Genomic DNA, 24,954 nt, shown 5'->3' on the forward strand with positions numbered 1-24,954 from the left:
AAGGACATATAAAACCCCGCACATCCAATAGTATGGCCAACACAACCTGACGTCAACACTACAGCATGTTACAAACGTTGCACAAGATAATCGTTTTCTTTTTTGTGAGAGCGCAACAGAAGGCATGCGTGTACAGTTTTCCTTAAGCCGCTCAATTTCAAGCGCTTCGACAACCTCGCGTGCGTGCTTATCCTTCTCTCTGGTGATGAATTCGCACTCACCGAACAACGGGACGCAAGCACATTTACTAGAGTACGAAGCCAAATGTCCCGAAACAACAGTCTTTTCTACGACGTTTCATGTTATTATGCATCTCTGTTAATATGTATCCCCAACCAGCCCACCAAGCCATCCTCGTGAGCAGTGATCTGACTTCCAGCGTTCGTACATGGCAGCAGGTGCGGTCTGCTGCACCCCTTAACACCCTTTAAATTTTCGCACTGTGGACGTACATCTCCCATGTGCGTGGTGGCAGTACTTCCCCACAATGTCTGCCTCCGGAACCATCACTTTTTTGCCCTAATCCTTTTTAGGCAATTTTAGGCAGCGTTGAACGCCCCCACATACAATCTGACATGCAGGGCAGGCACGTTTCATACTAGCGTTTTCTCCCACACTCAGACACACGCCCACCTTAAAGGTGGCAATTTTGAGTACATAAGTCGGCTTTGTATTCCTTTTTACAAATCTGATTATGCAATGTTTGCAGCGTTAGAAATATTGCGAAGAAGATGGAGCAACATCTTTGGAAGTGTGTGGAATGGCTCGGATCAATAGCTAACAGTGTTGTGAGGCATTGAAAACGCGACTTATCCCCCGTAGTGTGTCCAAGTCTTCGCCAGTTGGAGGGGCTCAATGAAGAGCTAGATGGTTACAGATCGTATCAATGTTTTTTGGTTTATAGAACGTCAGGCGAAAACTCAAGAGGAAACGCATTTTCTACCGTTAAAGCCGAAGGATATGAAGATACTGGAAGGAGACCAGCGACGCAGCTCGAAAGAAGGTAAGACTCATCAATATTGAGGGAGTATCTGTTATGAAAATACGCGAAGAATATCTCATTGAAGGCCTCATGTTTTCCCTAAATTTGGAAAATATCACCCACACTGTCATGTGATCCCGTACTTGGGCATAGACGACCTTAATAGGCCGCTTTATTGCTCAATATCAGATTCGGATTTTCAAACTTTTTTTGCACTTTCAGATTCGATCAAGAAACTGCCTGCCGAGGTAAAGGGCGCGGATATGACACCGTTTCAGCGCAAAGTCATCAACGTGACCGGCTGTATAAGCACTACCTTCATATTGGGCACATTTTCGGTCATCCTGGTGCTGGCACTCACGAATAAGTCGTCCTACAACTTCCTCAAGGAGTGCCGTTCGGCCGACTGCCTCAGCGAAGTCCGTTACCTGGACGCCCTCACTGACGATGCCGTGGACCCGTGCGTCGACTTCTATGGCCACGTGTGCGGCAGGTGGAACAGCCTGCACGGTGGAGGTGGTTTCGTCCAGGACGCCTTCCGGAGGTTCTTCGACTCCCTGAAACGAGCGGTGCATCGGGCCAACCCGTCAGATTTCGACGACATGGCGCAAGGTGTGGATAGTTTTCTTTCCAGCTGCTTGAAATTATCGACTACTACAGGAGTGCAGTCATATTTGAGAAGGACAATATCCCTAAGCCGTCACAATATAATGGGTCTCCTTAAGAGGAAAACGAGTTCCACTATATGGAAGGAGTCTTGTGTTTCCCGACAAAGAATCTAACTGTTATGTTTCAGCCCACTTAGATGTTGCAAGGAACTCCGCAGATGAAATGTTTGCTGTGGATTTTCTATGGTATTTTTATCAAGATTGTTGCAACGCAGAAGGAAACAGTAGTCTTAAGAGCTCTGGTGAACCCTAATGTCCTTGCGTTCACAAATTTGAATATCTGGAGGAGGAGGAAAAAACTCTTATTGAGCACAAGAGGATGCGCTCAGCCTCCTACGTCCAGGAGGACGCGAGTCCGAACTGCTTTCAGAGCTCATGGCGCCAGGGGTTGCTGTCGCTCGGTTGCTGAGCTGGTTACCTTTGCCTCTCACTGCTGAGGGTTGGGTAATGAGATGGGGAGTGGGTGGGAAGGTATCGCCCACTGTCGGTTCTTATATTTGGGGGCTACCGGTAGTGAATATCGTGGGCTGTGGCATGACCCGTTTAATTCCCAATCAGGCCGGCGTGGCTAGTCATCCTGACATTGGTGACTTTAATGTCCGGAGACCGACAGCCTAGCATGGGGAAGGTCAGCAAGGCTTGATGTCGGGCTAGTTGGCGTAACATGCTTTTGAAGGGAAGTTGTGCTTGCTATGCTCACAGATATGGACAAAAAACCTACACTTTCACGAGAAGACCTACACGTTTGCCTTTATCTCTGTAAAGTGTAGGAGTTATTCTTGTGTCCGCCTCTGTGAGCATACCAAGCGAAACTTTTCTCCAAAAGCATGGGAAAGGCAAGCCTCGTTAAGGGGGCAGGCTTGCTGTGAATCGGTAATGACGTTGAGGTAAGGCTGATTTTGATTCAGTAATGGCTTGGGCGATTGGCAGGGTCGTAAAAAGCGTATAGCATATTTCGAAAGCATAATATATCGAAAGCATCGAAAGCTTCATGCGGGGCACATCATCATTATAACCATCTTCGTCAGTGCATTCATCTGGGGCGGCAAGCCAGGCAACTCAGCTCGCCAGCTTCCTTGAAGATCGTTCTCTCTATCTCGTTTACTAAAATAAATGGGACCTAAACATCGACAATAACTTTCTTTGCAAATTACTATTCCTAGTACTGACCCCACATTAACAAACCGCACGCTCCGTACACTTTGCGCACAGCCCCGAACAGAGTGAAAGTTAAGAAACAAGTCCATCATTTTGGAAAAACGTGTGTACGTTGTGTTTTCCGCATGCATATAAATACTTGTGTCATGCCGGCATCACCGTTCGGTAGTACGGCACTGCACCTTCTTGAGTAACTGCGAAAGTCACGACGAGGGGGAACATTTAATGCTAGAGAATGCTTGAACAGACGAAGAATTTGTTTCCCGAAGTTCTGTTTTTCGTCAGAAAGTATGGTGTTTTAGTTCGCCCTAAAATAACAGTTGCACTTTTATTACTTATGGGGGGTTCTCTCAGCGTACAATTCAGCCAAAGTCGGGTAAATTATGACAAGCCTCAACCCGAGTCATCACTTCGCAGGCTTCCAAGTGGGACAGCGACTTTTCGACGACTGCGTCACTTACATGGAGTCAACTACATTCGACTTACAGAACGACCTCGCTTCCGTGCTGTCCGTTGTGAACGTGACAAGTCTTGTTTCCGCTAGTTCTTCGAGGCACGCGATTATCATCGCACTGCAAGTCTCGTTCGAGACGGGTCTGCACGCAGTCGTGGGAATTACAAGAAGAACGGGGCGTCCGTTAGAATCGGGCACCTATTTTCACTTGTACAAGACAGCCACCCTACGCGAGCATCTCCAGGAAGGAGCCGCAGCAGATGACATTGAGTCGTACGTCGATAGCGTAGTCGCACACGTGAGGTATTTGACGAATAACACGGTAGGCTCTGCAGCGAAGTACTTCGCTCGCGACGTTATGGACACCGACAGTACGCTCGCGGCAATGAACAGCGGGGAACCGGATGTGAGGTGGCTGGAGGCTGAGTCCCTCAAGTCGGACAAGGCGTTCCCAGAGGGTGTCTGGAGCGAGGCGTACCACATCTTCGGTGCGAGCGGTCTGCCTGAAGCTGACGTTGTCCACGTACTCTTCGAAGACTACAGCAGGACCCGCGACGTCTTCAACTACCTTGACGGCGAGCCTGCGGAGACTGCCGGCTGGTACCTGGCGATGATTCTTCTTTCTCAGGTACGCCTAGCAGCCAAAATGGAGCTGTAGTATGAGATGTTCTGCACAATGAGGATTGAAACTAGTTTCATGACCCTAGCTATGATTTCAATCCCGACGGAGACCACCGCTTATGAACGCATGATAAGACATCGACTTCATACTGTTAAGTCTAGGAACCGCAATATGCACCCGTCATTCGGAAAATTGTGCGTACTTGACCCACACATTCCACATGCGGCGTTGCGGCATCGTGTCATATCGTCAATTATACAGCGCTAGCTGCGGAACTGGCAGAATAAAATAAGAGGAAGAAAAAAATTAAAGTCGTTCCACTCAGTGTGAAAGCTGTCGGCAGTGCAGAGCAGTGATTCGCCATAATGGGCTGCAGTGCAGTTATCCTCTAAACAGCGCCAGCGGGAGTCTGTTCTCTTTGTGCTTGCTTTAATTTCGTATGCTGGAGCTGTTTTGCGTCATTTCGAACGCGCCATATTTTTCTTTTTTTCTTTTTTAAAGACGGTTGTCTTTCTTGGGCTACTTAAACCCAGAAATTTTGGTCTGTCTCTCTGTCTGTCCGTCTGTCTGTCTGTAACTCGATTCAGCCACCCCCGGCCAAAGTAAAATGCTTACTGCGCAATAGTCTTATGTACTCACAGCCGAATGTAAACGTCTAAGCCCGGTTTATATGTTTATACTTGTCAACTTTGTTGAACAAGCACCAGACATAATACAAATATAAGACAGGAAATTAGTACTGAAGGGATATGTACAGTGTTCCTTTATTAAAAAAATTCTGGATGACTGGTTTTTTGATAGCAAAGGATATTCTACATGTACTGCAGAAAACCGCCGCCTCCTAGCGGCTTATGATAAATCACGCGGCAACAGCAACGAAAGGTTCCATCCACTAGCTAGGTTCCACGTTCTGCTTGGAACGCACGTGGAGCACGGCCACGCGGTTCTATAAACCTTGTAGTCGGCCGCCTCCATTCACGCCCGTCTCCGCCGTACTGCAGCGCTGGCATCGAGGAACCTGGCCTGTAGCAGTGGAACGCGGTAACTTCAAATCGCCTTGCTCAAACCTTTAGTGTGTTGACCTTGGGATGAGTGCGACGGTACAGGAACAGCATGAGAGGTGAGCGGGAAAACAAAGGGGGGCATTTCCTTGGCAAATGTCTACAAAGACTATCGTCTTTGACGACATTTGCAACGAAAGGAGCAGATACGCAGCCAATTGCATTACATTTATAATAATTTATGATAGAAGAAAAAGCTGACGTGTGGTTCCAATAACGTTACTTTGCGGAAGGTCGGGAACCGGGGCTAGTGAGGTGTCCAACTTTTCTTTGGGAGCCAGAAACTACAGGGGACTTGGTCCAGGTATGCATGCACAGGCTCTTAAGAAGCTAATTATAAAGGGCTGGAAGATAGGGGTACCTGACGGCTGAATCAAATGCACCCATTTCCAGTCTCCTGCATTCAAAAAGACGTTTGCAATCCACGGCCCGTTCCGTCGTAGCGGCTGTCGTCGCGGCGTAGCCCGAAGCCAAGCGGTTTATATAGTCATAAGCGTTCGAAACTCGTTAACCGCTGGCGCTCGCCATACATTTTCCCGTTGTTTCGTGCAAGTACATTTTAGGCAAAATATACGTAATAAAATTGGCCGCGTATCTGCTCCTTTCGTTGCAAATGCCGTCAAAAGACGGTAGTCTTTATCGGCTTTTGCGAAGTAAATGCCTCCCTTCGCTTTCCCGCTCACCTCTTATGTTGTTCCTCTTGCGTCGCGCTTTTCCCAAGGTAAAGACGCCAAAGGTTTGCTTAAATCATTTTAAATTTCCCGCGTTCCACTGCTCCAAAACGGGTGACTCGATGCGAACGCTGCCGTACGGCGAAGACGCGCGTTAATCGAGGCGCCCTACTTCAGCGTTTATAGAACCGCGTTTCCCTACTCCACGTGCGTTGCAAGCAGAACGTGGAACCTACCTAGTGGAACCTTGCGTAACTGTTGCCGGTTGATTTCTTAAAATGGCCCCAGAAGCTATAGTGGCGCGGGCGACAGCAGGCGACGGCGGACTGAATTCTTTTTCTGCAGTTAATGAAGTATTTAATTTCGCAAATTCAAGCATGTTTGATTTTTTTATAAAGGAACACTGCAAATATCACTTCTGTGTTGATTTGTTGTCTCATATTTGCGTAATATCTTGTTCTTCTTCAACAATGTTGACAAGTATGAACATTCCACCGAACATAGAGGGGTAGATTTAGCTGTGACTATATAAGACTATTGCGCAGGCATTGTTTTGCTTTGGCCGGGTGGCTGAATCGGGTCACAGACAGACAGACGGACAGACATACCGACAGACCAAAATTTCTGGGTTTAAGTAGCCCAAGAAGGACTATCGTCTTTAAAATCCTGGCTATAATTTTTGGCTGAACGAGAATTTATTAGTTCTTCTTTGGTTGTCAACTTCAGAATTGCGGTTTTAATTCTTGGATCACTTTGCTTTTAGGGCACCACGAAGACATTGTTAGGAGTACGCCAAACGAATAATGTACCCTGCAGACCCTCTGCTACCGGGTTTTTTATATGCAACCGCAACGAAACCAGCTAGCTTAGTGGGAAAGCATGAAACCCTGTGACATTTTACATAACACAAATCATAGCGTCGTCTTATTCACTCATTCGCGCGTGATAAGGCTGGCTTTCCTGAACGGCGCTACGTCTGTGCTTGGAATCCACAGGCAAGACGCGGTTAAAGTCTCTGTACGTGTACAAAATGTGAGTCACATGAAAATTAACACGTAATGCACGCACCGTTTCCTGTGTGAAAACTCTCTTCCCAGGCATTGCGTTTCGACTTCGCCAGGCGATACCTGCCACCTGAGACGCGGAATGGAGACTACCTCTGCCTGGATGCCGTAAATCGGGCACTGGAGCTGCACTGGCACCTTTTCGTGCGCAAACTTAGCTTCCTCGAGTTTTCCAGAAATCCGGAGGCACGCGAAATGTTTGAAGAAGCCCGCGACAATGCCATTCCCAACTGGTTAGACAGCGCTACGGCTGCCTTGGCAGAACAGAAGCTCAGCCTCGCTTCATTCCACTCGTACCTACCTCCCAAAGACGTCCACGTACGGCCTACAGGTATATTGGCATCATTTCTGTGCGATCATTGGTGTAGAACATGGTGGGTACTTAGTTCACATTTTCGTGCTTACTTGGGGCTTCAAGGTTCGCCAACGTCAAACTCCCGTTACTTGCTCCGCACTTACTGAAGAATATTTGATGACTGATAGTGTGGCACTGGGGTGTCATCCACTCATCAAATCAGTGAGGAGGGCATAGAGGAGGCCTGTGTGTTATGTACCATCACATGCCGCCAAAATGTTCATTGCCACCAAATCCTTCGGCGGGGTTAATATCCATGAATTCTTTTACCTGAGGTGCAGGTGCCAATCACAAGTGTATAGAAAGAAGAAAAAGTACGCGTAAAAGCACACTCGCTGCTAGTGTACGGATAGTTTTTCTATGCTGGTAACTACTTAGAACAATCAGAAGGGATTCATGCTCAAACGTGTTAGGTTGTTGCAATTTGGCATAAAACATTTTCAGTGCGTGTTCTCAGTGTATCTTAGATATTCATCCGTACGAGCGGCTGGACACAAGTGAAGGTTCTTGCAGAATTTAAAAGAAAACGTACTCATTTTTCACTGAGAGGTAGGAAGACCAGTTGCGTTAGGAGACACCTTATTTTGTTCTTAAGGGCAAAAAACTACAAAGGCTCTTAATAGCCTTCTTTGGGAAAGTTTAAAACTTGTGAGCGCCGTCGCGCCAAGGGCATTTGGTTTTGGGAAATGGCTTGTTTGTCATGTCACGCGCATTTGCCCACAGATCACAACCTGACGTACCTGATTCGCGGGGCGCCATGGGACACTCCTGCGGGCAAAACATTTCCCGGGAGTTACATTGCGCTCCGCATCGTGACGCAACGGGAGACGATGCTGGTGAGGCCACCGGATGCGGCCGAGGCGGAGCTGGCGCGCAGGTGGGCCGACCCATGGCCCGTGTACGCGGAGACCCAGGGTGCACTGGTCTTACCGGCAGCGTACCTTGCAAAGCCGCTCATGTACGCGGGGTCTGCGGCACCCGAAGCCAACTACGCCACCGTGGGAGTTGCCTTGGCCAAGGCTCTCTCCGAGACAATCGACCCCTACTCGCGGTACGTGACGCCGGACACAACGCAACGTCCCTGGTTAAAATTAAAGCGCAATAAAAACACCCGCAAGGACCAGTAAGGGACATATGCAGCGCTGCGTATGTCCCTTACTTGTCCTTGTGTGGGTTTTTATTGTGCTGTAATTTAAACATGCGGAACCAACTAGCCCAGACGTCAACCTTACAACGTCCCTAGAACCGTTTCTGTGGAGCTTGGCGTAGTAAGCTGGAATGAAGCGCCCTACGAGGTACGGACTTTGACGTTGACTTGATGAGAGAGGTGGTTCAGTTTTGTTGCCAGAATGGGCGAGTGGTGAGCGTACAGGGCTATGGTTTGGCTTAATTAACTTCTGATAAAATGGACTGTGAGTCAACCACTGGAGAAATTCTTTAGATGACTTTAGATGAGTTTCAAGCGATGTCTCTATAGCTTGTATTCACTTGCGAGGCACGCAGGCAGGCAACGATGTGAGTGCGCCGTCACTCGTTACGTCGGGCTTCACGGGATGGCGGTACTTGTCCGTGCTAAGCGCATGATTTGTGTTGGACGTTCCAAACGCTACCCCACCGAACGCGAAGTAGTGCCTCGAGTCTCATGTGAGTGCGATTAATAACATCTCTATTGATACCATCGTTAAGAATCGGGTTGAAACGGAGCAGACGACGCACACCGGTTTTTTTTCTTAGACGTGTGGGCGCAGTGGCACAAGCCGCGCCATGTCCGTGGCGCAGCGGCCATGTCCATGGCCGTTTCTAAGGTTGCCATGCGAAGAAATTGACAGCTAAACTCATCAATGAACACCACCTATTCAATCATCATTAACAGCTCGTAGTCTAATGCTGCAATTAGAAGCACCTTTGTGCAGTCCACCTAGAACTGATCTCTTTTTGTCAACTCGTACCAGTACAATTAGTCAGTACTATTAGTAAAGAAGAAGGAAGAAAATGAACTTGGGATATTATTAAAGTCGTCTCCCAGTCTAGAATCCCAACAGCAATACCGCAAGAACCCAACAAGAACTCCTGTCGGGCGACAAAAGGCTTTGTTGTGACAACAGAAGTCATGTTGTTACAACAAACCCAACTGTCATTACGACACACATTTCTGTCATAACGACAAAGTCAATTTTCTCAACGACAAATAACGACAAAGTCAATTGTCTCAACGACAAGCATTCCTGTAGTCACAACAGCACCGCCATTTACGCTACTCTTCGCAATGGGTAGTAACATCGAAACCATGTGCAACTACTGATGGAACATCAGTATCAGGACAATAGAGGGATTCTGCACGGCCGAACATCAACCAGGACAGGAATACGACACACGACAGAACATTGGAATCAGGACAAGACGAGAATACGACAGGACGATAGAACAACACACGAAAGTACAACAAACTACAGAAATGTTTCTTGCCGTCATTTTCGACCGGGCGTGCAGTTTACTTGCACTGAATCCAGTCTTAGGATGGAAATATAAGGGATGAGGATATGAGGGGTAGAGAAAAGTTAAGATTTGAAAGTTAAGATTACGTAGAGGAGAGGTATTTTACTGTGGTCTACTTCGCGCACTGAATCGAACGCAGGTTGAATGTGACGTCACCGGGCAGCTTCTGGTCACCCGTGAAGCGCCTTGACTACGGTTTGAAACTGCAATGCTTTGTGCACGCCGTCGACCCGAGCTCAATCTCCGAGGACCACCTGCGGATACGAACGAACGAGCACTTCAGAAGCCAGTTCGTGTGGATGCGTGCTGCCAGGATGGGTTTGGACATGCTCCGCAATGCCTTCTTGAACGGCTCTAAAACGGCCAGCAGGAGTGGCACCGGCTGGACCAGGGCACAGCGCATCTTCTTCAAGCGTTTCTGCCTACTGTCCTGCGGGTCGGAGAGAGGCGTGCAGCTCTCGCCGCAGGAGCGCTGCACTTGGCCGCTTCTGACCATGTCTGAATTTAGAGAAGTCTTTCAGTGCAAGGGAAACGGAACAGCTGAGCGATTCGCCAGTTTGTGTTTGTCACTTTGACTGGATCGGGAAGTCATCGCTTTCTGTGTCTATTTTCCTCCGGGTTCTTGTACCTTTCGGTCCTCGTAGTTTCGTAGTGTAGTAAATTAAACATAACAGAGCGGAAGACTGAGCGGCTTAACAATGATTTGTTTGTTTTTCTTCTCTTGCGTTTGTTTCTACTGCCTTGTTTCGAAGTGTTTTATTAAAGTCGGAGCATCGCTTCTAGAAAAGCTTCGGTGTTTTAGTTTCGATGTTTCTGTTAATAAATTTGAATGGGGCCACAGTCCAAATTTTCCCATACGGCCCTGCACCCAGTAAATCAATAAAACGTCACTTGACGTCCAGCGAATACGGGCCAGGTTTTTTGTGTGTGCCGTAGAGAAGGGGCAGCTGGCAATACGATTAACGGGTGGTGGTCTATACTCTATGTGGCTGCTCTAGAGTGGGTGGGAATCGAGCGGCTGGCGGATATTTCAAAATTATACTTTTTGGTCGCATACAGATAGGTGATGTTTTAACATGTGCCCCCTCTTGACGAAAGGAGTTGGTTTCATTGGTGGAAGCCACAAAGGCACCGGTAGCACCGTCTCTGGATGAAACAGAGCCCTTAGCATTCAATAGTGTGCAAGAGCAGAGTGCAGTCTTCATTGACGGCTGAGTGCTTCTAAAACAGTTACTTTTGCGTCGCCGTCCCAAAACGGATTTGCACTGCTGGGTTGCGGCTGCTCCCTCTATCCTGGGATCCGATGTCAGTGTGGAAAGAATCTAGGTCGACCCCATGTTTTGCCAGCCTTTCACGAGTACTCCAAGCTGCGCCATTTGATCGCTGAATTTGATGTTCGACATATTGCTGGATTTGATGTGGAAAGGTAGCTGAAGGCGGACAACCTGTGTAATTGTTCGTTGGATATGTATAGGGATGGAAACTTTACGGACACTAAAAATCACAGGCTTGGCAAAAATGATGCAATTGCGGGCTCCTTTGGGTTAGAATATGCCATTCTAGTTCTAGGCCCAGGAGGCCTTGTGATGCAGCCTTATGGAGGGAACCTGCAGACATAAATTTCATCACCATCAGCCTGTCTACGCCCACTGCAGGGCAAAGGCATCTCCCCTAGACCTCTAATTATCGCGGCCCTGTGCTAACTATACGACCAATGTATCCCCGCAAACTTCTTGATGTCATATGCATAAATATAGTATGTGATAAAGAAGACAAACGAAGGTAAGATACAAATGCCATACATTCAAACTCGAGCATTCACACAACGCACTCAAAAGGGGGCACCAGTCACGAGGCTGGTGGAAGGAGCTATACACGGTACGTAGAAATGCCACTGGTTCAATATATATTAGAATGACACTTATATCAAAGTAGCTCGGCTTGGCAAGGGGTAAGATGCCGTTTATATCGGTTTACATGAGTTTTAAATGAGAGCGCGCCGTAATCGGCGCTGTTAATTCAATGTATGGTTTGTTTTCCTGTGTACATTTGGTGCTTCAATAAAGCCGAAGTTGCAAGCAAGCGCTTATTTGTGTCCTTTCTGTCTATCCGTCATTCCTTGTGCGCCTTTAAACTTCCACAATACCTTTGCTGCTTTACCGGCCACAACCAAGTGCCGTACGTAATGGCGCTATGCCCTGGGTACTTTCATTGGCACAACGTGTCTTCAAGACAGTGGTAGGCATGCAAACCATGTGGAATTGACCACAGCAGTATTGCCCGCTTACCACAAGACTTACCTCTTTCTCTACACCCAAAATTTGTCAGACCACCTTGGCATAGCCTTATTGCTATCACGGCCTCCCACATTTCAGCTGGATGCGCTGGGTTATAGTCTTATCGCTTTCTGAACCCAAAAGTTTAGCAGGGCAGCGTGTGGGGCGTTGCACAGCGCCCCACATGTGATGTCACTGCGCGTGCTATTCTACTGAGCTGCTGCTAAAACGACCCCGCCGTTCCGGCTCTGTGGCCTCGAGGTAGAATTCTGGGTACTTGCACTGACGGCCTGGGTTCAAGCCTCTGCGGTCTACTCTAATTTTTTTTTTCATCGTTTTTTTTAATCTCAATTATTTTTTGTTGTGGACAAGCTAAATTATTCGTGTTATTTTTGTTATGAATGATGACTTGGTATGTTTTAGGTCACTTTAGGTTCGGAGCGCAGCCTATGAACGCCTTTAATTAACGTTCTGCCTTGCGTGAAGACAGATGCCAGGTGGGGCGCTGTGCAGCAAAGCGTTTGGAAATAAGCAGCCGGGCATGGTAGCCTATCATCATCATCATCATCATCATCATCATCATCATGGTTTTGTCCACGGCAGGACGCAAGCCTCTCCCAAAGATCTCCCACCACGCCTATCGAGCGCTAGTTGAGTCCATGCTTTACCCCAGAATTTTCGCAGCTCAGCTCTCCATCGTGTTCTCGGCCGACCCCTACTGCTTTTACGGTCTACTGGAAGCCAGTCTGTTAAACGGATGGTCCACCTGTTCTCCCTCACACGCATGACGCGACCCGCCCATGCCCATTTCTTTGGTTTTATTTGAACTAGAATGTCTTCGGCCCTAATCTGTTCCACAATTCACGCGGCTGGGTTCCTATTCCTCAGGGTGTTACCCAGCATTCTCCTTTCCTTAGCCCGTTGGGCCGATCTGAGTTTCTTCCAAGTTGTTCAGTGAGACCCCAAGTTTCTGCCACGTACGCCATTACTGGAAGAGCACACTGGTTGAATACCATCTTTCCGAGGAACAGAGAAAGCTTACTGTTTATGAAATTTGAATTCTTACCGAAAGCAACCCGCCTGAATCTAATTCTGCGAGTAATTGTTTTTAATGGTTTGGATCAGCAGATAAAATTTGCCGTAGGTACACGTACTCACCTACTGTTTAAGACACCTCACTGCCTACCTTTAAAGTCTCGTGCTTTGGCAGGATAATTGAACCTTACTTTCGATTTATTTTTGTTGATTTTCAAGCGTGCGGCCATATGCTATGAGTACAATTGGCAAAGCATGTTCTGCAAATCCCGGCTGCTTTGACTGAACGGAACAATGTAGTCTGTAAACCTTAGGTGGCGGAGATATCCCCCATTAATTCTGACCCCTTTTACCCTCCACCGAAGGTTTCTGAACATATTCTACAGACAGGGTGTACTGGGAAACTTACTAGTTCTGTGATGGAGCTGGGTCTTGGAAGAGCGCAATGTAAGGCTCATCTGCTTCTTGCTCACGTAAAGCCGTTATTACTGCTTTTGTGGGCACTGAGCCAAATGATTTTTCTGTAGTCTATGAATGCCACACACAACGGAGCATTATACTTTGAACACAATTTCGATTGACTGGTTGATGGCGTGATCCCGGTCTAATGTTGAGAAACTCTTCCTGAAAGCGGCTTGTTCTCGTGGCTGTTAAAAGTTCAAAGTGGCAGTTATGCGCCTGAGGATTACCTTGGTAAATATTTTGTAAGTTACGGAGAGCAGGCTGATGGTCATGTAATTTTTAAGCTCTTTCGTATCACGTTTCCTACGTAGGAGAACTAAATTCGCATTTTCCCACGCCTTTGGCACCCTTGGAGACTTCAAGCACGGCGAGAATAGGGCTGCAAGCTTTGTTAGCACAACGTACCTGCCGAGGCACATATGTCAGCCGTAATGCCATCGTCTCCTGCAGATATGACTTTCTTCATTGCTTGGAGGGTCGTTGCGACGTCATCTGTCGTAATTTGGAATCTGATCGACACCAGTTACGGATACCGTTTTCACTGCACCCAATATTTCTGTCGGTCATGCTAGGCCATAGCCTTACCGATTCGTCTCCATCCAAAATGTCAGCCGGACCACCCGGGTCTGGCTGAAATTGTCCCTACAATTGTCCCTACAATTGTCCCTACGAATTGTCCCCGTCCCTTCAATTGCTTTCATACCCTCTAGGCATAGCCTCACCACTTTCACTTCGCCCAAAATTTCAGCTGGAACCGCTGGTCCGGTGATGCGGGGGTATAACCACCCAGCCGCAGTTCCTTAGAATGGCACCGAAGCGTCGGAAAGCGCACCGCTATGGGAGTCCCGTCCCAGACGTCCCGTCCTTGCCCGCTCCAGTTCACGTCTAGCTTTGTACCGCACTGTCCGCCATGTTCTGTCAGCACCTCGTGTAACGCGCCTCCTCTTTGACCCCGGTACGCGGTGTGTACATAGCCATCCCGTGGTATTGACGACAGTCACTTTTGTCCGGTTACCACAAACCGTATCTCTTTCTCTACACCCAAAATTTCTGTCAAACCATCAGGACATAGCCTTATCGCTATCACTGCCCTAAAATGTCAGCCGGAGCAGCTGGGTTTACTGGCCTTACGGCTATCACTGCCCACCCCTCCTATTTCTGCCGGACTTGCTGGGCTAAGCCTCAGTACTTTCACTGGCCCCCAAATTTCCCTCGACCAGCTGAACTATTGCTTTACCACATTTATTGCCACTAAAATTTCCGCCGCACCGGCTGGGCACTTACCCCTTTTACTGTCCCCAAAATTTCATCCGGACCAGCGGGGCCTTACTGCTTACTGGTAGGCCTTACTGCTTTCACTGCACCCTCAAAATTTCAGCCACACCAGCTGGCGTGTACAGGGCAGCACACGCTCGCAGTGTGGAATTGGCCAACCAAATAATTCATCAAGAGAAAACCTCGCGTTCAACCATCGTCGTCGTTAGACGGAGGGGTGCATAATTTTTTAAATGCGAATGCATTTCTTAGTCGGCGGTTGTCGTGCTCCGTCGGCGTGCGCCTGCATTCCTCCAGCGCGAGCGCACATCAGCGCGCGCCTCGTAGTTCTGCCTTCGTCGTCGTCGTCGTCGTAAATGCGAATGCATTTCTTAGTCGGGGGTTGTCGTGCTCCGTCGGTGTGCGCCCGCAGGTGTTATCTCTCCGCGCTCCTCCTCGCCCCTAGCAACAGCTGTGGCGCGCCTAGCAACCGGAGCAGGTAGTAGCTCGGGCGGGAGTAGCGGAGGGCAAGGGGAGAGGAGGAGCGCGCTCGGGCGTGTGAGGGCACTCGCATCGCGGAGCTCGGGCGGAGTAGCGGAGAGTTAGTGGAGAGGAGGAGCGCGCTCGGGCGTGTGAGGGCGCTCGCATCACGGAGCTCGGCGGGAGAGAGAGCTCGCGCGCGGGGCGGGCGTGTTGCGCGGGTCTCTCTCTCCTCTCCGCGTACCCTCTCTCCGCTCGCTGCGCTCGGAAAATCTACATAAATGCAGTGGAGCGCACGCCTCTCTCCGTTACTGCTTGCCGCAGAGCACTCATCGGTGCACCCAATGCATTCGAATTTCCGCACGATCCCCTCGGGGAGGTGGGGGGATTTTTTTTTATGAAAACATGGGGTTACAACCACTTTATATGACCGAATGCCTATCACAAGTGCAGCGAAGCCACGAACAATAAAGAATAACTAAAACATTTTAGGGTGGTTCACCACGGCACGTACGTTAACGGAAATTATCGTTCTTATAATGGTGCAATATTTATGATTTTGCCAGTTTTCTCTGCAATATGCAGGCTGGAAATTATACAATATTCCGAGATACCGTTGTTACCGTTTTGTGGGAAAACCTAAAGAGGTGCCTCTCGAGCGAACAAGAGAATTGCGGAATAGCGGCGGCCTGTTGATTCTTAGCTACCAAATGCAGTTGCACGTGCGCCATAAATGGCAGGAACGGAACGCATGAATTGGTTTTGCGCCGTCCTTATAGAACGGACGCAAATGACACACACGGAAGAGGACATGGTTGATGTCATGATGTGCACACAAAAAACAAAATAATGTAACCAATCGAGTGGGAGAATCGCATAGTTATAGTCCGCACGAGGTACTGTTGCATGCGCAACCTGGAACGACAGCGCTGAGTGGTTGCCCTTGATGAGTTTAGATATCCGATCTGCGGATTGGTCGGTTGTCAGGTAATGAAAAATGTTTTTATCAGGCAACAGGACAAAGATAATGATAGTTCAATGCTATTTTCTAAAAAAAAAGATTAGTAGCAAATGTAGAGACAAAAGCCTCGCTGTTACTTATATTTATTAATAGACTTATTTAATTATACTTACGTTTCCACGGCTCAGTATTAAAACAATTAGGTTTTGCTTTTTTCTGTGTTTAATTAGGTGGTTTAATTAAAAAAATATTCTGATTACAGCTAACTCTATCTTGCGCTTTCTACACCAATGTTAAGTGGTTTGCCAAGGGTCAAAATACGCAAGTGGAAAAGGTTGACTTCGTTATCACGCAGAAATGTAGAGCGTTATCGACGTCGTAGATGCGCCCATACGCTGGAAAGAATTCCGTTCCATTCTTTCAGACGTCTTCCGTACGTCATGGAGCCGACAGTCGCCGGCTCGATGTGTACTCAGCTTGGTGCAGCACAGTGAAAAGTTCCCATAAATCTTGTCAACGTACCAAATAGGATCACGAGCCGGCCATACCAAATATCTCAAGAACATATTCCAAAGACTGGCGCCGGTTCTTTGAAACTTGTTTAGAAGCAATGCATCGGGAAATGAGTGAATATGCTTACTTTCTAAGTACAAAAATGCCCACTTAACTTCACTCGCAATAAAATAAAGTGAACGCTCAAATAAATGAACTCGTACACTGTATGTATAGCTGTGTATTTGTGCGTATTGGGCCTGCACTAGCCCCAGCTGTTTACGGAACAATGTCTTGTGTACATTATTGCTGCTGATGAGTTTACAGGAATAAAAGTAAGCCTATGACACTGATAGATTGCAAGTGGACTTCATGATGTACTTCCTCCGGTGCTTTCTTTGATCATGTTCCCTTATATTTTATACCAGGAAATATCGCAGCGCCAGTCGGCTAGGCCTTGACACTCCTAATGCGATCCGTAGTGCAGCTGCAAATATATGCATGTGCCGAGCCCTCGACATTGCTCATTTTAAACCTTCCTTGTCGACGGACGACTTGCGAAGTGTTGCGATGCGGCTAGCTCGACACTCCTGTAGGAGGATCCACAAGATCTTCAAGCTTCTCTGGGTGGCGGTGCTTCTGGCGCCGCTTTGCGCCATGGCCACAGACGTGGTTCAAAGGCCAGTGGTAACATCATGCATGAGTAAGTGGATATAAAATTGATTGACTCGGGGGTTTAATGCACCAAAACTACATCTGGGCTATCAGTCGGGCCTTAGTGGAGGGTTCTGAATTAACTTTGACCGCCTGGGGATATTTTATGTGCGTCAGAATCTGGACACACGGTTTTCACTGCTCGCTTCCACCTGGGAAAAAGTCACCGCGGCTGAGATCGAGCTTGCGTCGTTGAACTTAGCAGAACAATTTCTTAGTCACTGAGCAAACTCTGCGGTTAAGGCGACAATAGAGCCCACGTCGCCACCATTGGGTTTCGCACCAGTTACTTCCGGCACTGCTATGTTTCTCTTCTGGCTTTTCTTTACACGGTCTGAAGAGGGAGCGTTGAGTATGTTTATTCATCATCACTTTAAATTTATTCACATTACTCTTTAGTCCCACGGCCTTGCTTTCTGATTGTATTTCCTCAAGAGTGTATGTATAGCTATCTCGAGCAGGTTATTAGAGCTGCCCCCAATTACGATAAATTAGTTCGTCGCAGGATAGGTATGGGCTGGGGCGCTTTCAGCAAACACTGCCAATAAGGAAAAGTAAGCAACCAAGCACTCAAAAGAGAATATACAACCAAGGCATCATGCCGGTGATGACGTACGGAGCGGAAACCCGGCCCCTTACTAAACCCCTACAAAGCATACTGAGGTCAGCTCTGCCTGCCATGAAACGAATAATGATAGCAATAACACTTAGGGACAGAAAACGACTTTCTTGAAGGCCGTGTCTAGAGTGCCGTCCGACGGTATTATAAGCACTCCACTATATCGACGTCCACCGGCGTTTTGTGACAAAATTGCCGCGTCTGGCACTACTTCGCTCTAGATAACGTAAAGCTAGGCAGCCTAACCTAAACACAACACAAGATAACCTAACGCACACAAAGAAATAATTTAAAGCACCAAAACTAACCTTAGGCATCAAAATTATACTTCAATTTAAAGATGAAAAAAAAAAACCGAGGCAAGAGCCGGCCTCGAACCAGTGACCTGGGATTCAAGAAGCTAAGACGGATCCTCTACACCACAAGGACAGACACATCGGGCAGTGCTAGCCTAGTGTTTTATGTTCGAATGTCATCGGACGGCACTCTAGTCATGCCTACAGCGATCAGCTAGAGTGCCGTCGGACGGCACTCTAGACAATGCCTTTCCTGAATCAGGTAACAAACTAGAGTTGATGATATCATAGTTCAAATAAAGAAAGAGAAATTGACTTGGACGAAAAGAACTGGACGAAATGACAACCGCTGGAGCACCAGGGCCACAGAGTGGATACCGAGGGGCGGATTCAGAAGAAGGGGAAGGCCAATAATTCGGTGGAAGGACGAAATAAGAAATTTTGGGGGCAAATAATGGACTGGAGCAGCGAGGGGAAGCAGTGATTGGAGGTCAGTGGGAGAAGCCTTCCTTCTGCAGTGTGCATAAGTAGGGGATGATGATGATGATGCTATGTATACCAGATTCCCAACTGGACATTTTGCAAGCGAGGCTATTTGCACTCCGCTGGCAGCCCTCTAGATGTACAAAACGAGGTTTAGAGAAGATAACTTTCACATTACTTTTGTTTTTCTTTTATATGAGTGCACGTTACTACCATTGATAAAGTTTGAGCGCGGGGCACCGAACCTTACGGTGGAAAACTTCGCAGATACCCCGCCGCTACATCTATTCTACTATACACTAAGCCTATTTAAAGTCGCCTGCACTTATCACGCGCATGAATTGCTGGATAAACAATTTTTTGTGTATGAGCAGTACGATGTCGATGGAGGCAGGCTCAAGGGCCTTCACTGGATACGATCACAAGAGCTCGTGTGTCCATATGAAAAGCTTTATACCGCGCCCCTTTGAGGTCGGCTTCAGTGGTACGCACAAAACGTTTGCTGGGAAGCCATTTCTTCGAGGGCAATACAGAACGACAAATAAAAATATGGATACCGTAGTGTTAAGTGGCTTCAGGGGGACATGTATCCCAATGAAATGTCTTACACCAAGCAATATGGCCATGAAATGCTGTACTCCAGGCCCCTTTACAGCCCGTAACACTCTTACGGAGAACTGCATTGCTGGGAAGGCTATTGTTTCTGAGCAATAGAGAAGGCTGATATGAAAGGGTGGTTTCACAAGGGCATTTTATTAAAACACTTATAAGTTCAGCCTATTCCGAATAAGCTCTGTAGATCAGGGGCCTTTAAAGCCTGTTCACTAATTTCCATAGCCGTGGACTTCCGTGGACTTACGTGGACTTCCTTTTATAGATAATAGCCGTTGACTTCCGTTTATAGATAAGAAAAATCACGTTGAAAGTAAATTGTTGACCAAAAAATCGGCTGCCGTTGGAATGTTAGGCTTCGCAGTTGATGAAAGTATTAACTGAACTGGTCATCAGTAAGTATTACTAAACAGCGGCTAGAGTATTGGGGGAAAAAGGCAGGGAAAAAGTCAATAAAGTGTCATCCCTGTCAGGGGTAGCGACAGGGAAGAATTAAAAAAAAATACGAGTTGAGGTTTAGCTAGATTAAATGACTAAGATAGGCAAGATAGCGCGTGCCGTCACCCCGATTCAAAGGGGAGGACTTTAATCATCATCATCAGCAGCGGGAACATATAATTAATAAATAGCGAACCTCCATCGCGTTTGCCGTGGGCGAGGCCAGATGGGAGTCGAATGAGTTTGATTAGGCTCAGTATACATATCACAGCAACAAGAACTTAAGAGGCGGGAGGGGAAAAGAGGAGAGGCGGTTACGCGCCAGAGGCTGCAGAAGACTGTACTGTCTTGAACGCATTTGCAGCGAAGCGAGCAGATGCAAAGGAAATTAATTTTTTGGAGAGGGGAAGGTGGTTGAGCGCGGGCGAAGGATGAAGGCTGTTTGCACGTGTCGGTTAAATTTCCGTCATGTGATATGGACCGGCGCTGTAATGTGGCCTGTGATATGAGGGATAGTGTTTCATTACGTTTCTGTTTTTTTATGATAACCCATTCCTTTTTCATGTACTTATTGGTGTTTTCCTGTTTATGTGGCATAAACTGAGTTGAAGTTCTAGCGTGTGTTTCGTCTTCTCTTTAGCTGTGTCCCTGTCTTAATGTTCGCTAGTACGAGGAATTCCTTAGAGCAGATGTGCGTCGAATTTTACGGTTGCGTTTCCATTGAGGTTCACCCGCATGCGGGTGCAGCCAAGAGTTTTAGTCGACTACGTGATTTGCCAGATATCATCTGTCGAAGAAATTAACGCTAAAATGTGACTTTTCAGGTAGCATGTGTTGAAGAAATGCGTAGCTCGACATGCAGCCAATAGTTTTAGTCGACAACTTATTTGCCAGATAGCATCTGCTGAAGAAATGAACATTAACAATATCATTTGTATACATAATAAAAAGCAATGGACCCAGCACAGTTCCTGCGATACTCCCGAAGGTTAACCAGCATATGGGTGTAGGCAAAATATTTAGTCGAAAACGGGGTTTGCCACGTAGCAGCTTTTGTAGAAATGAGCAGCTCGGGGCCATCTTCATTTCAGCCGGAGAACGCCTCTTCACGCTGACCGACTTCACCATCCAGGATTCGAAAGTGGGCCGGTACATGCGGGTCAACTACACTGTTGAAGTCCATGGAGGCGGGGGTGTGGTGCGCTCCCCGGCAGTAAAGTTCACCGTCCACAACTCGAACAACCTGCGCACACCATGCGTTGACGACTTCGGCTCATGGTAGGTGTAAGCGTTTGAACACGGCACGTGACTGTGAAAGGCAACTGAAAAAAAAAAATTGGCGCGGTATTACACCAACAAAATTGGACATTTGTGCTTTGTTTTTAATGGCAGATTGTGCCTCCTGTGACAAAAATAAGCATATATTTTTGCTTATATATATGCTTATATAAAAATAGGTATATATATATATATAAGCATTAAATAAGCATATATAAGCATAAAAATAAGCATACATATAAGCATATATACCTGAAAAAGCGTATTACTGCGAGCTTGTGGTCACATACTGATATCAAACAACAGTACTTGGACACAAATAGTGATGAAGGTTATAGAATCTTGCAGGAACCGTCAAATACGTCGCTGCCAGGTTGCCTGATCGGTGAACAGCGAGTGGGGGTAGAAAATAAATATAATCATGAAATATCTTAAATAGTTCCCATATTACGATCATTCAAGGGTAACTTCTGTTTTAAAAGTTGAGGTAGGTACAAGATGAAAAGAAACGATTCATGAGCGCGCGAAAGTGAGAACTCTCTATTAAAGCGAAGCTTTATTGTCCTCACAGATGCCGTTGTACGCCAACAATACGCCCTGCAGGAAAGCCAACTTTCTCTGACAATAATGATGAAAGACAGTGGGTGAAATGAAAAAAAAGAGAATGCTTCCCATGGCCGCAGTCGAATTTGGGTCCCTCGCGTTTTGAAGCCGGCGTCTATCCGATTGCTTGATTTCGACATAGTCGAAGTGTTTTTGAAAACTCAGACGACAACCAAAGAATCCGACACGAGAAGAAGACGACAGGACGACAGCAAGAGGAGACACGAAGCGCTTCGTGCGTCCTCTTGTCCTCTTGTCGTCTTCTCGCAGGCACTGTGGTTCAACATAAAGAGATGTTGTACAGGCTTTGCACATTTCCCGTCACAATGAAGATTGTGTAAGCCTCCCATCCTAGCATTGTCAGACGAGGATACATCATGGCCGTCCTCACGCGTATAAACTTGCGGAGAGTGAACACGCTTTGATGTGTGCGCGGCCGAAGGTTTCTTGCATTGTTGTCCGCAGCCCTGTGGTACATGAACAAGTCTGTTTCTCTAGAATAAAATATCAGTGGTTCGAAGCGCTTGTACAGGTTTCTATTCTTTTCCCCGTTCGTGGGTGCTATTTTGCGAGATGAATCAATCCCAACTGTGCCAGCTCGCAGTTAAGAGGAATGGTAGTCAGAATAAAATTTCTACAAAGTGTCCTAGCTTAGTACTCTACTGCAAAAGGTGTGCATCTCGCATGCATTTTTTTACAATAAAAAACTATTACTAACAACGACTTAGATGAGTCACTGCTAGACAAGTACAGGCAGCCCAAAATTACATGTTGAAGGTGGATGAAAGTTTTTGTACAACGAACTGCTGAAACAAGGATACTAGTTGCAAGTTGAGCACATCTGCGTGAGGCGCTGTTGCAGTAAGCTCGATGATGCTCCTCACAACGGCGAAGACGAATTCCTTCGTGATGTATTTAAATAGTGCAAGGTACAGAAGGACAAAATAAAAGGAGGCGAGTACCCAGCCTTGAAATCGCACGTGATACCATATTAGAAGGCCTACACATACTTGTTCATTAAACCTTGTCGTCCTATCATGTACAGTCCCCTGTCACGGAGAAAGCTTATCAGAATGGAATATTGGATCTGGTATTGAATGTGGTAGTATGCAAGAGAATGTCATAGTGGAATATGGTAGTATAGAACCTGGGTACCCTTTCTTTGGGAGCAGAAACCTAACTTTGCTAATTTTGTGTTGATGGTTTTTAGCGATTTTTTCCATTTGTTTTCAGTATGCTTGCAGGTAAATGTGTAACTAACATCTTTGTGAGCTTATGCTAAAAAATAATTCAGCATTGCAGGTTAATTCATACGTAATTCCTTTGAGCTTGCTAAGGCCTCACTACAGATTCAACGCAATTCAAAGTCATTATAGCAGAAATAGTCTGGTTCCCTGCCTGCTGTCCTTAACTTTTTTTGCTCTCGTTATTTGGGACGACTGTTTCAGCAGGTGAATTGAGAGTGTCGAAGCTTCTTCCCGCTATGAGCTTTTTGGCATCAAATTCTGTCATTTCACACACGGGCCCTTGATTGTTCGCTTGCGTTTTGTACGTGCAATTTTCAAATGATCTATGTTGCTGAACTAGATACAAAAGTCTCGCAGTCATACACATGTACAGTTATATCGTTATACTAGCTGCAAAAAGTGTTACAGCTATAGAGATATACAGTTATACAGTTTATAATGAACAATTGGAGCAGGGAACGGTATGTGCGGAACCATCGCCAATCTACGCGTGGGTATGTGCTGCGGACCAGCAACAGTCATCATCAGTGCCTGTGTGTGTGTCTAGCCAGGGTATCTCTGGCATGACCGTTTTTTGAAGAGACGGCTCTTCCCCGCCTCTCGCTTGGACAACTGATTGCATTAAACGCCATTAATACTACATACCAAAGTCTCAGTCATACAGATATACAGTTATACAGCTATGCTAGATACAGAAGCCTTACATTTATACATATATGCAGTTATACATCTATACTAGCAAAAAAAGTTTAGTTTCACAAAAAAGGCTTCACGTGACGCCTGTCTGAGAGTGTTTACTATCCTTCATCTCCTATTCTCATGGAAGGTCGGACCACAAATAGTGGCAAATGTTTTATCGTTTTTTAACAGCACATACAAGGCTTGTGGGGGCACAAAACTCACCGAACGCATGATTGGTGCCGGTTGGAACAACAGCTGCAAGAACATCCCCAATGGAGTCTACCAGTCTTCTATCCTCCTTAAGGTCATCCCAGCCGTTTTGCTCGTCTTTGGCGTGAGTATTGCAGCAGGCTTTAGAGATAACTCATAGTCCTCATATGTGTAAACAGAGTTATGCTAAAGTATCGGTTGTATTGCCGCTTTTTTCATTATTGTTTCCAGGTGCATTTGTTGAATGGAGCCCTCTGAAATTTCATTCTGCGGCAAACGCTGTCGCGTAGAGGAGTTTCAATTTTCAGATCTATATTTGTGCCTTGAATCTTTACTTCTGTTGTTGGTGTTTACTTATGTTAAGCTCCATAATGCCTTGATGTCTTTTTAAACTTTTTTGCAGAACGGCACATTTAACATACAGGTGGAAGGCATCAGCGAAAAGGGGCGACATGAATGCGTTTCCTTTGACATTTTTATAGAAAAGTGACGCAGGAGACATGAAAGCGTTCAAGCCAAAGCCTCTTCCCGTCACCAGACAACGAGAGACTTCCATTAATAAAAACACAAGGACCAGCATTCCTTGTTTTGTTTATTTGAAAAGACGCCCTCTGCAGCTTGGAGTTGTCCTAAATCTTGCAAAAAAGGATTGAAATTCACTAGAAATAAATGTTAGCGGCAACAACGGGGTTATAACGTTTCAAATACGTTTATTGAATGACTGGAAAAACTGGCTTGTCACTTCAGCGTTTTTTAGCGTTATCCAGAACAATCAAACAGAACCCACCCGAAAACAACAGGCCTGTAGCCGAGACCGACTTGAAACTAGAGGTGCAAGTTTTCATGAAATTTTGAGGAGAGGGAAAAAAAACTGTTTCTTTCTTTTTTTTGTCAAAAAAAACAAACAAAAAGATAACAAGAAAAGGCGATGTCGCTCATATCTGTAAAAATTCTACATATTTCTTAAGGTGAAAGCAATCTAACGCTGTACCGTGCCAGGATGGAACAAGAAATATTCGGATGCGTGGCGTATGACAGGTGAACTTGGCGGCACCGCCTACACGATGCAGCAGTGACGAAATCGTGAATCGTTGGCTTTCGCCCTAAAGTCATCTAAGAGACCTAAGTGCCCGATAAATGTTTCTGTTGACACCCAACAGAATATAATTGCTACATGCTACACCACAAACGTCCCAGCAGAACCTCCGCTCTCAAAATACGTGGACGATTTCACGCCAAATCATCGATTTAAGAAAGCGCTTCCCTTACTGCAGACTGGTCG

At 46.6% G+C, this 24,954-nt stretch overlaps 1 protein-coding gene across 1 annotated transcript; it reads left to right on the forward strand.

Annotated features, from left to right (window-relative positions):
• The first annotated feature begins 1,208 nt into the window (after positions 1–1,208).
• LOC144141472 (uncharacterized) lies at positions 1,209–24,243 on the forward strand. Its single transcript, XM_077673028.1, has 4 exons — positions 1,209–1,594; positions 20,745–20,931; positions 23,652–23,796; positions 24,076–24,243. The coding sequence occupies exons 1-4, from the start codon at positions 1,246–1,248 to the stop codon at positions 24,160–24,162; spliced, it is 768 nt and encodes a 255-aa protein (XP_077529154.1). The 5' UTR covers positions 1,209–1,245; the 3' UTR covers positions 24,163–24,243.
• Positions 24,244–24,954: the final 711 nt, after the last annotated feature.

Source organism: Haemaphysalis longicornis, unplaced genomic scaffold, assembly GCF_048455015.1.
Source record: "Haemaphysalis longicornis isolate Haplotype H1 unplaced genomic scaffold, Haemaphysalis longicornis Haplotype H1 scaffold_6, whole genome shotgun sequence".
In the NCBI taxonomy this organism is placed as follows: domain Eukaryota; kingdom Metazoa; phylum Arthropoda; class Arachnida; order Ixodida; family Ixodidae; genus Haemaphysalis; species Haemaphysalis longicornis.

What these genes read in the sequence shown, in the direction of transcription:
- LOC144141472 (XM_077673028.1), top strand. Translation starts at nt 1,246, where the DNA reads ATGACACCGTTTCAGCGCAAAGTCATCAACGTGACCGGCTGTATAAGC. An exon ending in TTTCGACGACATGGCGCAAG is followed by an intron (nt 1,595 to 20,744) that starts GTGTGGATAGTT and finishes TCTTCATTTCAG; the next exon opens with CCGGAGAACGCCTCTTCACG. An exon ending in CCGTTTTGCTCGTCTTTGGC is followed by an intron (nt 23,797 to 24,075) that starts GTGAGTATTGCA and finishes ACTTTTTTGCAG; the next exon opens with AACGGCACATTTAACATACA.